General features: G+C 40.2%; 2 protein-coding genes across 3 annotated transcripts; one reads left to right on the top strand and one right to left on the bottom strand.

Annotated features, from left to right (window-relative positions):
• Positions 1–22: 22 nt before the first annotated feature.
• TXNL4A (thioredoxin like 4A) lies at positions 23–10,917 on the top strand. 2 transcript variants are annotated; one of them, XM_065629385.1, is made up of 4 exons: positions 23–102; positions 305–477; positions 7,285–7,388; positions 8,077–10,917. In XM_065629385.1, exons 2-4 carry the CDS (start codon positions 325–327, stop codon positions 8,246–8,248), a joined length of 429 nt encoding a protein of 142 aa, XP_065485457.1. In that variant the 5' UTR covers positions 23–102; positions 305–324; the 3' UTR covers positions 8,249–10,917. The 2 variants fall into 2 exon arrangements, with proteins under 2 accessions (XP_065485457.1, XP_065485458.1); XM_065629386.1 differs by lacking the exons at positions 23–102; positions 305–477 and adding an exon at positions 1,858–1,932.
• Positions 10,856–13,735, bottom strand: HSBP1L1 (heat shock factor binding protein 1 like 1). The gene is made up of 4 exons (XM_065629387.1): positions 13,655–13,735; positions 13,390–13,456; positions 12,341–12,435; positions 10,856–11,277 (listed from the first exon to the last, which is right to left on the bottom strand). Exons 1-4 carry the CDS (start codon positions 13,697–13,699, stop codon positions 11,272–11,274), a joined length of 213 nt encoding a protein of 70 aa, XP_065485459.1. The 5' UTR covers positions 13,700–13,735; the 3' UTR covers positions 10,856–11,271.
• Positions 13,736–16,665: the final 2,930 nt, after the last annotated feature.

The following is a 16,665-nucleotide window of genomic DNA, read 5'->3' as shown; positions in this document are numbered from 1 at the left end:
GCGCGTTTCGCAGTGACGTGCCCGGCCGTGCTTCGTCACTTCCGCTTCCTCTCGTGCAGCGGCTCCGTTGCGCCGTTTCACCGAGAGAACGGCGCCCACGGGGTGCGGCGGGCCGGGAGGGGACGGGGCGGGAGGGACTCGGCCGTGGCGCCTCGCAAGGGCCCGGCGAGTTGGCGGCGTCGCTGCGCCGCGGCCTCGAGCCACCGGGCTGGGGGTGCGGGGGGTGCGGCCGCGGGGGCTGGCGGAGCCGTGCGGAGCCGGCCGGGCCGTCAGCTCCGGGGGGGGGTTTGCTGTCGTCCCGCAGGCCCCGCACCGCCCGCCAGGATGTCGTACATGCTGCCGCACCTGCACAACGGCTGGCAGGTGGACCAGGCCATCCTCTCGGAGGAGGACCGAGTCGTGGTCATCCGCTTCGGGCACGACTGGGACCCGACCTGCATGAAGATGGATGAGGTCTTGTACAGCATCGCCGAAAAGGTAAACGGGGGCTGTAGCGTGAGGCGGTCACTGACTGCGCTCCGTGTTTCACGTGGCTTACGCGAAGCCTGGGGCAGGTCGTGTAGGAAACAATTACCTTGGAAATATAATAGACCCAGGAAGGATCTCTCAGCAAAGCATAATTTAATAACGATTTTGCAAGATCGAGTGTTCTACCTAATGGTAGGCATACATAATAGGGCAAAAAGCCTCTGCTTATATCCCCCCAAATCCCGACCACAATTTCCGCTCCCCGTTCCCCATTGGTTGGGTACTTCAGGGTTTACCGACTACCCGACGCCTGCCTCAGTTTACATATTTTATTCTTCTAATTCTAACAATACCCTTCCCCTTATCGATCTATTTAAAATATGGGTTCCTGGCTCTTTGGCTGTTTGGTTTGCTTTCATAAGTGTTGCCTCAAGTCATCGACTGCCCTGATGTTTGTAGTAGTTAAAGGGGTGAAAAGAGTGTTGCAGGTTCTAAAATAAAAATTGGTGCCTGTTAATATCAGTCATTCAAGCAGAAACAAGTGCTTGGTAGTAGGACTGCTGTGGCTCCAGGCAGTGCAGCACTGTCACTTTACCATAAGAATGTATGGTAGCTTCAGGCTTCCATTTGAATAACTAGCAAAATTACTTTCATTTTGACTTTTAAAATGGTGAGATCCTAAAATGTACAGGATACTGTTGATTAATCTGTCAGTGACATTGCTTGTGGAGACAGATGGCATTCTGTTAAGTTGCATGGGCTGAAATAAATTTTAGGAGACAAACTCTGAAGCTGCTTTCAGATAGAAACGGAATGTTTGTTGACAGCTTGTCACTCACTTAAGAAAAATAAAGATAGATATTGAAGAAAAATTAGGTTGTTAAACAATCAGCTGTCATTTCCCTTTTTGTGTACTTGGTAAAGATTTTGCTTAGGAATAGATGTAGAAAATTGACAGGTCTTCTTTAACTGAACCCCATAGAAAATGAAGCAAAAAAATCTGAACCAGAAGTGGTAACTTGGGTAGGAAAAGCTATCTTCATGTAAAATCATGTGCATACTGCATAACTGGATAGAGAGTTCTTTTCATGGTGTACTCCTTTCTCTTTTAATGTTATTTTAAAATAAATGAACTTGGGTCTCAAAAATCTGTACAATGAAAGACCTATAGCCAAATGTTAAGACATAATAAAATACAGTAAGATGTTGTGGCGTGGTTTAATTTAGTTGTTTTGTGCTTAACGTGGCGGGAGTATTTTATGCTCGGATACTGTTAGTATGGACTTTGGTAGGATGCTTGGCAATTTGGCAGACATGTTGGCAGTTAGGGGTGACTGGGGGAAGAAAGAACAATGTAACTTCTTATTTAAAAATCTCCCTCTGCAGAAATGGCAAATTAAAGGGGGAAATCCTTCCTCAACCTCTTGCTTACAAGCCATGTTTGGATCTCTGCTGTTTTAAAGAGTGAGTAGAAGTTCCAATTGTACAGGTGTTTATGCTAGAGAATAATACAGAATGTTAACATGCTGTAATTGTATGCTACAATTGAAGAAAATGTAGCCATATTTTACATTTGTTACCATGGTGCAATATTCTTTTAATCTGCAGTGTATTTTTGAGAAGCAGTAATTTTTATCTGTACTTTATAATAGGAAAACAGAATTTTTTCAGCTTGAATCATTCTGGGGGCAAAGAAACTAGAACGCTATAATAAAATACAAAGCAGATTCTTTTCACTGAAAGGTGCTCCACTTACATTTGACTGGTTTTTTTTCCCAGTGTTACATGCAAAAGAAACAAGGTTTCACTGAGTTTCAAAACAAATGAGAATTATTCATATGTCAGGTTTTCAACCAAACATCTAAGAATTGAGTTTCACAAAATTCCTCTGGAACACCTGCAGCTGCTGCTTTAAAAATACAGTTTTGGGTTTTTTTCAGAAATTTTTTTTTTTTTGAAGGAGGCTCACAATTTTAAAACCCCAACCCCTGAAATACAGGGCTTTGGCTGGTAAATTACTCTAATAGCCCTTTAAAAAGAAATATTTTCAACCCTTGATTTATCTAGGACTGAATACTGTAAATCGGGTAACCTCTTGTGAAACTGAGTCACTTTAACCAGTAGGTCGTTTAGGGAGGATTGTTCAAATGTTTTGCATTTATTTAACTGTAATCAGAGGTGTTAATAGCTGTGGCTTTTGCTAAACATTAGTTGTGCCTCTGTCTTTCTGTTAAGGTTACATGAAAAGTGACAGAGGAAAAGAAGGCAGGGAAAGAGAGAGGTATAAAAAAATATTGATATTATAGTTACTGGTATTTTAATTTAAAGTTAAGCAAAGCTAATGTATTAACTTATCTATAGTTTTCAAAATTATTAGCTGTAAGCATTGCTCTCAGCATCTGTCTTTCTCTTTTCCCCTAGAAATTTATCACCTAAACTTACAGCATAATTAGCAAGAAAAGAAAGTTTATATAAATATTGACAGTACAGACTTTCGAGTTTGTACCTACTGTGTTTGCAGCCTCTTTCAGTTCAGTAATGCAAGTCTGCTACCTGCCTTCAACTTGAACGATCTGTTGCAAAAGGTAGTCTCAGTTCCTGTATTTTTTTTTCTTGTGATTTCCCTGTCCATAAAGACATCTAAACATAAAAAAACATTGTCTAGAAGCTGGTTAGAAAGATGAGAAGATGGAATCTTAGATCTTGTCTCAGATTTCCTTAGGTATTTGCTGCATGCACTTTGGGCCATAAGGTAAGGTATGGCTGTGAGATTTGCTTCTTGAAGGGAGCTGGAATCAACAACAACCACCAACCAAAAAAAAACCCCAAACAAACAAGAGTATTACTTACCCCTAACAGAACTTTAAAGAAACTTCATGATTGTTGCCATTCCTAGTCATTGATCATATTACTGTGGCAATCTCGTTTGTAGGAATGCATTAATTTTTTTTTTTTAATGACTTTGTTAATGAAGAAAGTCGGGAGGGAGAACTTCGGAGGACAAATGAGATCTATTTCATCTGGCATATGATTTTTCTTACATCTGTTTCCTATTTACCCGCTAAGTGTGTGGTCTTGATCAAGATCAGGTACAGATTCTGTATCCTATGTTAAGGGTCCTATAGATTCCTCTGCTTTATAGTTTTGAGATGTTCTATTTAAAGATTTAATAATAGTCCACCCAAGCAGATACAGTTCTGTGGAGTATTAAAATAGCTGGTAACTGTAGCTAGGCAATAATATACTTTTGGGTTTTGTATATGTGTATTGAGTAATGTCGACTAATCTGTGAAGCTACAGTAATTAAGAAAAAAAAAATAACCTAAATAGAAGCCCACCCCATGAACGTAAGCCTGATAAAATTTTGAATCCATGCTGCTGTTTGACTTTTAGTTTCCTATTCCGTTCTGTCCCCATGGACAACAGCTACAATGGCCTGGTAAGAGAGAGAAACTTTTGAATTGGAAGATGGACAAAGGAAGTCAGTGTGCCAGAAATAAATACATTCAGAAGTTAATAGGTTTTGTTTTTCTACTGAAAATGTTTTTATCTTCAGATGTTGAACAAATGTGGAGCTGTCTAAAAGGAGGTCTGTCACTAGGAGGTTTCTTTTTTCAGAAAGCATGTAACTTACTGCAACAAATTTACTGTATGTTACTCTATGTTGTGAGGCTAAGTACTTTCAGAATAAACTTGTGTTGTTATGTGTTCAACTTCTACAATACCACAAAGTTTTTTGCTTATTGTCTGGACAGCAAAATTTTGGTTTACATTAGCAACCTCAGAGTAGTCTCAATTGTTGTAACTGCAGCTGCTTTTATTTAGTGTGGTCTGCTTGCACAGAGTTGTATTTTATTCTTGTTCTGAGGCCTCCATACTCTATCCCCAGTTATAACTCAAAAGTCAGAAAGAAACTTTTTAACAACCACTGCCTTGAAATGATAGCGGAGCTTGTTCTGTATAAGGATGTAGTTTTTGAACTGACAACTCTGTCTGGGGTATGGATTCATATCTCGATGGATGGGGAGAGCTTAAGCTTTCGTTTGTCTCTGCAGACTTACTAGCTTAAGTATAGATCAACTCTTGCATCCATACCAGCCTGGATCCAGAAATACTTCAATTGCTTTTGCTTCAAATGAAGCCTGAACTAAAGCCTTTTGAGTTAGAGCCAGCTGTATGTGAGGCCGGCTCAGAGACTGCTCTGTACTGCTGTGAAGCTGGCTCTGTACTGCTGTATCTTGGCGCCAGTATTGTGTCCGGGTCAGTAAATGCTTCTTCAGGCTGTAAAACTGGTCAATACTGTGCAGAGAGAGACATCCGAGTAGTTCTGCAGGGCTTGTCTTGTGTTGAAATAAAATGCCTCTTAGTGACAAGCCTGCCTGGTGTGGCATGGCTACTAAACAGAATATATTATGGCCACTGCAGTGCTTCTGCATCACCCTTTCTGTATTTGCCTCTTACCTGTGTTTTTATCTAGTTCATTCTTGGGCCTGAATCCTCCCCTCCTGCTGCTCCGTGTAGTGGAGTGTTACACGGCAAGGCCCACGTCATGGGCAGCCTTGGCAGCCAGTGCCCAAACTCAACATAACACGTCCTTATTCAGTGCACTTGCAGGCTCAGTGGTTTTGAAGTGCTAATCTTGTCCAATTTGAAATGAAGAAAGCAAGGAGGGAAGAATAGAGCCACTTTTAGAGTTCTGAGTTCAAATTTGAGAGTCCATATCTAGCTTTGAGGTCTCCTTTTAGGCTTCATACAAGCTTTTGAGCAGGTGACTGTCATCAGTTTCACTTCTATAAAAGTAGGTAGAAGGAAGATTCAGTTAATGTCTGAGATACTTAGATTACAGTGAAAACTTGCATATATGCTGTGCAAAGGTGATTGTTTAAGACTTGAACAGTCTGGTTCTCTTTTCTAAAATCTTAAGCTGTTGATGTTCACTGTTAGTGACAAGCATTTTCTGGTTCTGCAACAGCTGAACTAAATTAAATGTATATGATGTAAGACTAAAAGTTTTGGGTTTTTTTTTTAGGTGATGCTAAAAATGGCAGCAGGATGGAAGAAGAAATGATAGGAGAAAATAAAAATGGCTCCTCAGATTGAGAGTCTGGGGGTGGTGGTTGTTTTGTTTGTTTAAAAAAAACCCAACTGTCTTGCCTCCTGAGGCTAGTCAGGGAGTAACTTCAGTCATTTCTCAGCTGATTCTGAACATGCCATTAAGTTTCTTAGACATCTTTCATATAAAATTGAAAGGGGCATGAATGACAACTTCTGAGGGTGTTAGAGTTTGATATAATATTATGAATAACTTGGCTTTTCAGGGCTTTACCTCTTGCCTGCTTTGGAAGATGGCTTAAATGGGATGTTTTCATTAGATTATTGTTAGAACCTAGGATTATAGTTGGCTCCAAAAAAGCATAGTAAAAACTATTTTAATGCTGTGTCACTCCAGAAGAGACTTTTATTTTCTTTGCTAGTGATACTTATTTACATCTTTGAAGTGTGATTATTTTTTATAATTTAGAAACTTGTATTGAAGCAGAAGTCCATCAAAATGTATTTACTGTGCTTCTGGGTTTTTTTTTAAACAAACAGCTCCATACTTCCTGAATTAAAGTGCCCGCTAAGATGTTTAAGTACAGGGTACAGCATATGTAGTATTTTTCTGGTACAGTCTAATCCTGTTTTGTGGACTAAAATAAAATGTCTTTCATCAAGCAGAAATTGTACTCATCATTGCTTTTACACACATTTGATAGAAAAACTAAGAAGTGGGAAGTATTGTGACAAACAGTAAGTTTGTCATAAATCTTCGACCACTTATGTTAACCTCAGACTGGTAATTTTGCTTTGTCAAATGAGAAGGACTGAAATTGTATTCGCATGTAAGTAAGGATGGGCAGGGCAAGGTTGTGTATTCATGGTATAATGTGTGAGTATTTGATAATATACCCTATAGTTAAAGGTTTACATAATTTAGATGCCTACTGACTTGTTTTAATGTGTGTGTTAATGTCTACTGTACATGTGTGAGCTGAGTTTAGAAACTAAATCTTCCTCTAATTCCACTTAAGGTCAAATATGCTACAACTAGGAAACAAAAATGTGACATGGTTTTCTTCCAGGAATGAAGACATTAACTGTGTCATTAAAAGGGAAGGATTCTTGTGCATTTAACTCAGTAATTCTGCAAAATGAGAGCCTGTTTTACCAGAATTGCACAGAAATATCTTCTCATCAAGGTCGTCTTTTCATTATTAATTAATTTTTAAGCTCCTGATTAGCTTATGCCTCTCAAAAAGCTCCCAGTTTTTATTATTAAATTAGCAGTTTTAGTTTAATGAGCCTTGTTAAACAAATCATATGGTTTAGAGGGGAGAACTGCTTAGAGGCAGGCACCAGGGCATTTTAGATCATTAGTTTTCCGAAGTCTAAAAGCAGCTGATGACAGGCAAAATGTGTCAGCTTGGCTTGCACAAAGAAGTTACTCTACTTATTTAGAGCTGTGCATGTCCCTCTGAGGTCTCAGTTGTATATAAAGGGCATTTGCTTTTCTGGATATTGATTTAGCACAGGATCTTTCCAGTTCATACTGGATGTGAAATCAGCATGTTGGCTATATTGAAAAAATATTTTGCATGTTATTTGGTCATTGTGGTTAGAAATAATAGCAAGACTGTTTACTGTGATTTTATAACTTATTATTTTGGAAAATAAATGTTGCAATAATGAAATCTTATGTCTTTTAATCAGTAATACAAATAATCAAAGGCTTGGTAATATATATTGCTTTTATATTTCCTGTTTTCTTCTGTTTAGGTAAAAAACTTTGCTGTTATTTATCTCGTGGATATCACTGAAGTACCAGATTTCAACAAGATGTACGAGTTGTACGATCCCTGTACCGTGATGTTTTTCTTCAGGTACATGATGATCCTGGAATGTAACTCAGTTAAATTTTTTGTATGTCAAACACAGTGTCTCAGTAGATAATTTCTAAATACGTGTTAGCATACTGATGCTTATATTTTCATTTCTCTCCAAAAGAGTAAACTGATTAAATAGGAAATAGCTTGTTTTCCATTTAGACTAGTAACAATGTTTTGATAATAGAGTACAAATTAGTGATAGTGAAAACTGGTTTTATTATCCATTATTTTTAGCTTTAAATATGAAACTCTTTGTATAGCGTACTGCAGTAATACGGCAGCCAGGCTTGTCAAACTTGCTTTAAAGATATACCCAAAGTATTATGTTTTTTTTGGAGCTAAGGTGTCTACATTGATGAGATAAAATGTGCTACTGACAAGCATGGAACTCTCTAGTGTTAGACAGTAGTGGGAAAGAAATGCAAATGATGAGGAATATGCTGAAGATAATTGCACTGAGTAGCAATCCTGTGGGCATGTTTGCAGTCTTTATTCTGGCTTTAGAAAAAGATAGTAAAATGTCAGCTTGAGTGACAGGAGTGGATACTCTTTCTTTGAGGCTTATTTTGCAAGCTCGATTATAAGGACTTCTTTTGAATCCTACAAAGCATAGTGAGGGATATGAAGTTTCTGAATTATAATGCCATTTTAACTTCTCTCTTTTTTTCCTCTCCCTTTAAAGGAACAAACACATCATGATTGATCTAGGTACAGGTAATAACAACAAGATCAACTGGGCAATGGAAGATAAGCAAGAGATGATTGACATTATAGAAACTGTTTATAGAGGAGCCCGCAAAGGTCGAGGTTTGGTGGTATCACCAAAAGATTATTCCACTAAGTACAGATACTGATACTTCTTGGGGGCTACCTTTTTTTAACCCTACATCCGCTTAAATTTATCCTGGTGTATATATATATTAAAAGAAAAAAAATGTAACAATGCCTTCAACTTTGAGCGTATTTTGAATTATTTAAATGTTATTAATTATATTTGGAAAAGTAGAAGACACAAAGCCTGGAACTGTCTGACTGCAGTAAGACTGTAGTTGAATTTTGGATTTTTTTTAATTTTTTTGAAGACTTTACTCTGTGTTGTCCTTTTGGTATTATGTATTTTTGTACACAAAAAGGATGTTTGCAGAAAAACATTTCAACTGTTTGTGTTTGCTTTTGTTACACAAATATATGGGAAAACTATGCTATAGCTTTTTTAAAGGAATGAAGTGATTTCCACTTTTCACCTTAATTTTCTTTAGCTAATTAAATTGAGAATGGAAACATGCAATTGGATGCAAAGTCAATGTTGAAGACGAAGACTTATCATTTCTGTCAAAATCTCCTTGCATAGTATCTTGGTCTTCTGTATCCACTAAAAATAAGAACAAAACACTAAGGTGCACTTATTAAAATGTAGCAAAACTCCGAGAATTAATGTTTAGCAGAAGTTGGAGAAAGTTGGAACCTCCCCCCTATTTAATTAACTTGTGGTGATGGACTTTTTTGTCATGGTAATTATGCTTACTGTAGCCAATTTGCTTAGTAGATTCTGCAGTGTCAAAGAGTAATTGCAGTTCTGGAGCTGGCTGCATATTCAACAGTTGAAGAGAGGATGAGCTGTGCTTTCTCTAATTTGACCTCCAGTTTGTCAAAGAGTATATTAAAATGCACATGGATTCATCAGACTTGGATTGGATTCCACTGTGGCATGGCTTTTGAAGTTTCCATTTGCATTTCTGACAACTTTTGTTTTGTGGTAATGGAGCCAGTGTTGTGGGGGTGGGTTTTTTGATTTTGGGTTTGTTTGTTTGTTTTGTTTGTTGTGGGTTTTTTGTTGGCTGGTTGTCCATTTGTTGGGGGGGGCGAGGTTTGGTTGGTAGGTTTTGGATCTTTTTTTTGGTTCGGTTTGGTTTGGTTTTTTAACTGATACATGCGTATTTACAGGATTAAGAAAAAACAAGCCAGACCATGCAGAAAGGTCCAGTTTGTCACAAGACAAATTAGAATATGCTTTTTTTACCATCAGGTGTGTTTTAGATGATTTAGAATGAGTCAAGAAAGTAAAACATAGCATCTCAATTTCTGCTTAAATTTAATCTAGTTTACAGTGGTTATTAATTATGGAATCCTCTGTGCTGGAAGGGACCACCAACCTCCTAGTCAAAGTAGGTTCCACTTGATCAAGTTGCCTGGGACTGTGTCCAGTGTTGAGCATCTCTAAGGATGGAGATTCCTCAGCCTTTCTGGAAAGCCTGTTCTTCTACTTGAGCACCTTCAGAGTTGAATAAAGTGTTCCTTGCATCCATAATAGCTGGAACTTACTGTGTTCCAGCTCATGTCTATTCATGCTCTCCTGTAAAACACCTCCAACAGGACTGTTCCCCATATGTTCCACCATGGGGTAGTTGTTGCCAGCAAGAAGCTATAGTCTTAAGGCTGAACTAACAGAATTCTTTGAAACCCTCTTACGCTTTGTACTCCACCATACCTCGGTGGGTCTCTTTTAGCTCCATCATAATGTATTTCTTCAACTGAGGAGCCCCCAAATTGACACTATTCTAGGGATGCTCTCACCGGAGTTGAACAGGGGCAAATCTACACATGCTCATACTGAGGAGCGTGTGGCTGCAGCCTGCATTGCCAGGGCGCTCTCCAGCTTGTCCACCAGGCTCCACTCCTTTCCTGCAAAGCCGCATGCCAGCCAGCCCCTTGCAGCTGCCCTGCAGCGTAAGTTTACCCTGTCCCAGAGGCGATGCTTGGCACGTTCCTTTGAACTTCATGGGGTTCCTGTTGGCCCATTTCTCCAGCCTGTCCATCAACATATCAACCTGCCCCCCCAATCTGGTATTGTTTGCAAATCTACACTGATTAAAGCATTGATTAGAATGATTTCTTTATACTAGACTCTGTAATAGATGCTAAGTATCAACACCTGCTGCAGTTTCAAAAAAAAACCATTTATCCTTCATTAGCTGAGGTATTCTATTTACCGGGTAATGTTCCAATTTCTGCACTTGTAAGAGGTTCCCATTAAGTTTCAAACAAAATCTTTCCTGTGAAAAGTTCCAATGTTTTTGTGAACAAGAACCTTAGAGTTAGTGCAGGTGGTCTGTTCTCTTTGACTCTACCATATCTTGCTCAGGACGTGTTTGGTAACTAGAATTCCTTATCTGTCTCAAAGTATTTAAAATAGGTTCTTTTATCAAAATGCCTAATGTTAAAAAACTGCAGTTGGCACAATAGGGGTACCTGAATGATGTTATCTGCACAGGTATGCACAGCTTTGGGTGGGCTTGTGAAAACAGTAATGACAGCTGTAATCTACGCAAATACTGCCATTTATTTTAGTGCAGAACAGGTTATATTCATTGGACCTAGGAAGTTTTGCAAAGGTACCTTTCTAATAACGTAAGGTGCATTTTGTAATGTAAAACATATAAAGCTGCATCAAAATGGCACATGCAAATGGAAAAGTTTTGTCATAGAAGGATCTTGTTATTCTAAGAACATTTAAGTTAAAAAGGCAACAAAGAAATATGATTAAAATTTTAGTATTATTTAAATAAACGAAATACATTTTCATACATGGAAAAAGGTTTTGACATTGACTATATAGGTTATAGTTTTCTGTCCAAAATAGTGGTTTTGCCTCCCCTGAAACAGTTATTTCCCAAATACAGGAAAGACAGTGTCTCATTTAGGTGAATAAACCCAGCTTTCTACTTTTTTTCCTAGGGCAATAGTTGAAAAAAAATTCTACTGTGACCAAGCATGTTTGCTTTCACTGACACATTTTGTGACTAGGGACACTGACTGTAAACTCCCAGATTCAGTGTGGTGCTGTTCTGCCTTTATCTTTCATGGTCACATCCTCATTTCAGTGCTGCAAAGAAACAGTGAATAAGTAGGTTAGTGGTTTAATTATTCATGAATGTGATTCAGCATAAAACCAGGAAGATGTCTGTACAATTAAATACATCTTCATGGATTACCTTTCTATATTTCTTAAAATTATTTCATAGCCTGTAATGAAAAAGGCATCAGAATGAATAGATGCCTAAATTACCAGTATCTTTACAGATATGACTGTCTTTCACTGGGTAAGCAGTCTCTAAAGGACAAAAATAATTGCTGTGTCTCAGTTTGAATCAGGAAAGTGTACAACAACAGGCAGAAGACATCACTCCCACCCACAGAACACAGAAGCAACGCTGTCTCATTAAGAACACCAGTCCATTGGGAGCAGGGGAGCATTTGCAACAGATAGTGATAAAAAATCCAGCACACAATCCTGAACTGTAGCATGATTTTATATTACAGAGTGTTTGCCAGTGCCAGGTTAATGCTTGGGCTCAATGATCTTAAAGGTCTTTTCCAAGCAAAATGATTCTATAATATTGAAGTTATCCTTGCTCCTTCCATCCCCGGTCTTACTGCTGCAAGAACAAACAACTGCTCTGTGAGGGGTGACAGTATTTACAAGGTGTGCTCTGAGCTACGTTGGGCAGCTGAAAGCAGGTTTAAAAAGAGACATACATAAATTTCTACCAGCAAGAATCTTCAGCTAGGTTAGCATACTTGAGGGACAGGAATGGTGGGCAGGAGTGCTTTAAGCCACATACGTTTTAATACAAATGCACAGCCTCAGTTTACATATTTGGGGTTAGTTTGCACTACCCCTTAGATGTGGCACTGAGCTGGAACAGATGCAGCAAGCTACAGTTGGTGTTCTTTTGAAAAAGTGGTAGCATTCTTTGGCTTCTGGCAAAAAGAAATACAGGTAATTTAAAATACTTTAAAATATTTCAAAATATTTCATTATACTTTAAAATCCAAGTAAATGCAGGTATGATAAACATGTAAACAATATTTTCATGCTAGATACTGCCCATAGTTCAAACCTAAGTGGAAACACATAAAATACAGTAAAAATTAAGTTTCTTTACTCTCAGCTCTTCATCGGTGTTTTCTATTCCAGCCTCTGTCATCAGGTCAGCAACATGCTTCTCGAGATCATCAATGCGCTCACCCATTTCTTCCAGTAAAAAGTTAAAGATAAATAAATAATTCTATAATTCTGTATTTTTTTTCTTCTGCGAGAAAAAATGAGAAGCTTTATTCCAAATGTCTCAGCCTCTTACGTATTCACATTCAACACTAACACAAGATGAAGCATGCACAAGGTTCTATTATTACAAGACAATCCCACTTTCTTTCGCAACAGAGAAGCATTCAAGTTCTACATGTTTTCAGATGCCTTCCTATATGCCTGCAAGTGAAATGGAGTATTTTCTGTGTGAGAGATTGCTTGCTTTCCAAGGAACTCCTGGGTGATACCATCCAGTCAACATATGCAATCAGAATATGGGTGCTGCTAAAATATTATTCTTCTCTTACGCTAAAGCAGCTGCTTCCTGAAAGGTCCAGTCAGAAAAAAATGGAAAATGTAATAAATTTACAGTTTCAGAGCGCAAAGATAGTTTCTGTAAGTACTTCTAATGAGAAAGCTTGGAGCTCCTTGAGATCTTATTTTCTCTTTTTGAGCGCTCACCTTCCCACGCTCAGGAGGCTAACAGTTGTTTTTCTACAACACAGAGAGATACCCTGATTTAAGTGGCATTTTTGAAGATTACTGCGTTTTAAATGTGCCTTTGGAATCTTTACACATTATTTGCTGCTTATTTTACTTGAGTGCAAGAATAGCTGCACAGAGACTGGTTCACTGGGAGTAAATACTTTTAGCAAAACATTTTTTAGAATTTCCTTCTTGGGAAAAATAAACGGACCTGGGCGGGGCGAGGCAATTCAGCTGCCTCTACATCATAGGTGTTTAGCAACGGCAATCATTATAGCTTAATTTGATGATTAGGAAAAAGCGCAGCCCGATTTTCAAACGCAAAGTGCCTCTTTACATGGCTGGGTACCGCGGCGGGGGACCCGCAGCCGCACGGAACCTCTCCCGCGGAGCCAGTAATCAGGGTTTAAAACAGGATATTTCTCAGCGATATCGTTTCAGTCAGAGCTTGAAAATTCTCCTGCAGCTGGTGCAGCAGATTTTCCGCCTGGCGGGGGAAAAGAGAGAGAAAGCAGGAGCCCCGGGCGGCCGCACACGGAGGGCAGCTACAGCACAGCGAGCCAGGCCGGGGCGCAGGGACCGCGCCTCTCCGCCCTGCTCCGCTCGGCCGTGCGGGGCATCCCGCCGCAAGGCTGCCCCCAAACCGCACCCCGCTCCCCGCCGCCGGAGCCCGCCCCACGCTCACCAGCTGCGAGAGGTCCCCGGCGCCCGGCGGGTCGGCGGCCGCCATGGCCTCCAGCTCCGCGCCGCGACCCACCGCCCGCCTCCCCGGCCGCGGCGCAGCGGGGCGGGCCGGGCAGGTGAGCGCCCCGCCCGCTGCTCCGCAGGCGGGGGCTGGGGCGCTCCCCGGCGCCGAGCTCTGAAGGGAGCGGGTGGATCGTGGGATACCATCTGGCGGTGATATTCCTTTATTTTCCAAATAAATCGTAATTCTGCGGGGCAATAGCTAAATAAGGGTGTTGAGGTTTGAGCTTCAGAGGTCTTACAGAATCACAGAATGTTAGGGATTGGAAGGGACCTCGAAAGATCATTTAGTCCAATTCCCCCGCCAGAGCAGGAACACCCAGATGAGGTTACACAGGAACGTGTACAGGTGGGTTTTGAATGTCTCCAGAGAAGGAGACTCCACAACCCCCCTGGGCAGCCTGTTCCAGTGCTCCATCACCCTCACTGAGAAGAAGTTTCTTCTCAAATTTAAATGGAACCTCCTGTGTTCCAGTTTATACCCATTGCTTACGATTGCATAGAAGTGACAAATGATGAAAAGTGCTCCTTTGTCTACCAACAAGGCCAAAGTTTTGCAGGTTTGATTTTTGTTGGTTGGTTTTTAAGGTTTGTTTCCTTTTCCCCATGTAATTAGTTTTATAATGTGAAGTGGTAAAAATACTGTCCTTTTTGAAATTCCTTGCACCAGAATCTCACAGAATCATAGAATCATTTAGGTTGAAAGAGACTCTCAAGATCATTGAATCCAACCATTAACCTAACTCTAGCACTAAACCGTGTCCCTAAGAATGTAATCTACACATCTTTTAAGCACCTTCAGAGATGGTGACTCCACCATTTCCCTGGGCAGGCTGTTCCAGTGCTTCACAACCCTTTTCATTAAGACATTTTTCCTGATATCCAATCTAAACCTCCCCTGGTTCAACTTGAGGCCATTTCCTCTTATCTCTTGGTACTTGGGAGACCAACCCCCTCCATGCTACAACCTCCTTTCAGGTAGTTGTAGACAGTGACCAGGTCTCCCCTCAGCCTCCTTTTCTCCAGGCTAAACAGCTCCAGTTCCCTCAGCTGCTCCTTATCAGACTTGTGCTCCAGACCCTTCACCAGCTTTGTTATCTAAATAGACAAGACCAAAGACATCATCAAGAATTGGGTGGTGCCTCTTACAGTTGTGCTAGCATGTTGGTCACCCTTGCAGTTTTCATCTTTGTAGCATAAAAAGCTCCTAATGCATCTGTTGCAGAGGTGTTGTCTTGTGTACACATAGGTCCTGGCTGCCGTAATTGTTGCCTGATGTAAACGAAGAGGTTTTCAATTTACTGTGCCTATATGGTTAGGAGAACGTCACTGTTGGGCGAATGCTTTCCTTAGTCTATTATTTTATAGATATGCCAAACACATAACATTGCCTTCATCTGTAACAAGTTTCTCTCCTGCCTTAGGACTGACCTCAAATTCTGGAAAGATTACCTCTCGTAAACCTAGCACTCAGAATCTTTCTTAATAAACACAATTGTTTTCTTTCTTGACCTTCCCCACCTGATTTAGGAAGGTATGTTATGTGGTGAGATTCTAGCATCAAAGCAAACCTCCACATTGCTGCCTGCTTCCCATAATCATGGCTTCTCCTCTGTATGTGTCTTCGCACTCTTGTGGATTCTCCTGCTTGCCTTTCTCATTGTAGAAAGAAAAATCAAGCCAATTTTGCAGAGCTTGAGTGCTCTAACAGTGTCATTGCTCTAGAAAGCTTCCAGATAAAACAATCTTAACAATAATATGCACACAGAATTTGTACATAGCCACTAGATGCAACCACATATTTTTTTCATTCTGTAGCATAAGTAGTAAGAAGCACTTGTTGCATCTTACCTGTTTATTTGCTGCTAATAAATCTCCCTTCCCTTACAGCTAGACAGTAGAGCTCTACTGTTTTTGCATTTTTACTCCTGATAACAGCCACAGTGTTCCTGGTTTTCCCTCCTGCCAGAGCAGCTGCATTCAGCTTCCCTCTTAGGCAGCAGTATTTTCTCCTGGAGCCCATTGAAGTGGCTCTGTCTGCTTGTGTCCAGATGTCTTGAATAGTGTCAGAGTCCTATTTGCAGTTAAGAGCTTGCAGGGGTAAAGAAACAGCTGAGCAGTAGAGGAGCAAGCATTATACAGCCACTGAGTTTGCAGGAATTGTACTCAATCTTTGTAGCACTGCATTTTAGCAACGGCTTGGTTAGAGTTCAACTGAAAACAAGCATGACTCAGTAAAGGCCTTTTGTAAATAGCTCCTCTTGTTTGCAAGGCAGGTCAGTAGGGTCAGGACAAAAACAGATGGTAACCAGCCAGCACAGCAATGGAGGAAAGGCAATTAAAGTGTGAAGGAGACTAAAAAATAAAGGAAATATTTCACCATGTGATTCCTCCTCCGAAGGTCTGGTTCTTTTACTGTGTGGCCTCCACAGCTAATTTGAACGGCCCTCCTTGTTCGAATCTTGAGCTGAATTAGGCCAATACTCCACAGCTGGGTTTGTGGAGTAAAAATGGAAGTGTTTGTAAAACCAAAAATGGTTGGGGAAAAGTTCCAAAGTCCAGAAAACCTAAGAACAGAAGAGACAAACAGCAAGACCAAAATGACTTCGCTTAACAATGAATTTATTTAAAATGGAACTGGTACTCTTTGCTTTGCCCTGCTCTTTGCTGTTCTCGCCTTCCTCAGAGGGCTCAGTTTTTCTGCTGAGCTGTTACACACATTTCCAGGGCCTGAAATCTGTGAATGTAAGATGAGTCATATTTTAAAAGCAGTAATCCATGTTACGTGTGCATCTGTGGGCTAAGGGAAGCTCAGCAAAATTTTTTTGTTTGGTTGGTTTTCTTTTTGTTTCAAAGGCAGAGGTTTAGCTGAGAACCAGTAAACAACCAGTGCTATTGGTGCTCATAAGAGTATTTACTGCGATAAGTAAAGAATACTTCATTTACTACAAG

Source organism: Caloenas nicobarica, chromosome 2, assembly GCF_036013445.1.
Source record: "Caloenas nicobarica isolate bCalNic1 chromosome 2, bCalNic1.hap1, whole genome shotgun sequence".
NCBI lineage: Eukaryota > Metazoa > Chordata > Aves > Columbiformes > Columbidae > Caloenas > Caloenas nicobarica.
The sequence above is the reverse complement of the archived record's forward strand: the minus strand, read 5'-3'. Positions and strand labels throughout refer to the sequence as shown.

What these genes read in the sequence shown, in the direction of transcription:
- TXNL4A (XM_065629385.1), top strand. Translation starts at nt 325, where the DNA reads ATGTCGTACATGCTGCCGCACCTGCACAACGGCTGGCAGGTGGACCAG. An exon ending in TGTACAGCATCGCCGAAAAG is followed by an intron (nt 478 to 7,284) that starts GTAAACGGGGGC and finishes TCTTCTGTTTAG; the next exon opens with GTAAAAAACTTTGCTGTTAT. An exon ending in ACCGTGATGTTTTTCTTCAG is followed by an intron (nt 7,389 to 8,076) that starts GTACATGATGAT and finishes CTCCCTTTAAAG; the next exon opens with GAACAAACACATCATGATTG.
- HSBP1L1 (XM_065629387.1), bottom strand. Translation starts at nt 13,699, where the DNA reads ATGGCGGCCGCCGACCCGCCGGGCGCCGGGGACCTCTCGCAGCTG. An exon ending in CCGGGGACCTCTCGCAGCTG is followed by an intron (nt 13,457 to 13,654) that starts GTGAGCGTGGGG and finishes TTCCCCCGCCAG; the next exon opens with GCGGAAAATCTGCTGCACCA. An exon ending in TGAAACGATATCGCTGAGAA is followed by an intron (nt 12,436 to 13,389) that starts ATATCCTGTTTT and finishes TTAACTTTTTAC; the next exon opens with TGGAAGAAATGGGTGAGCGC.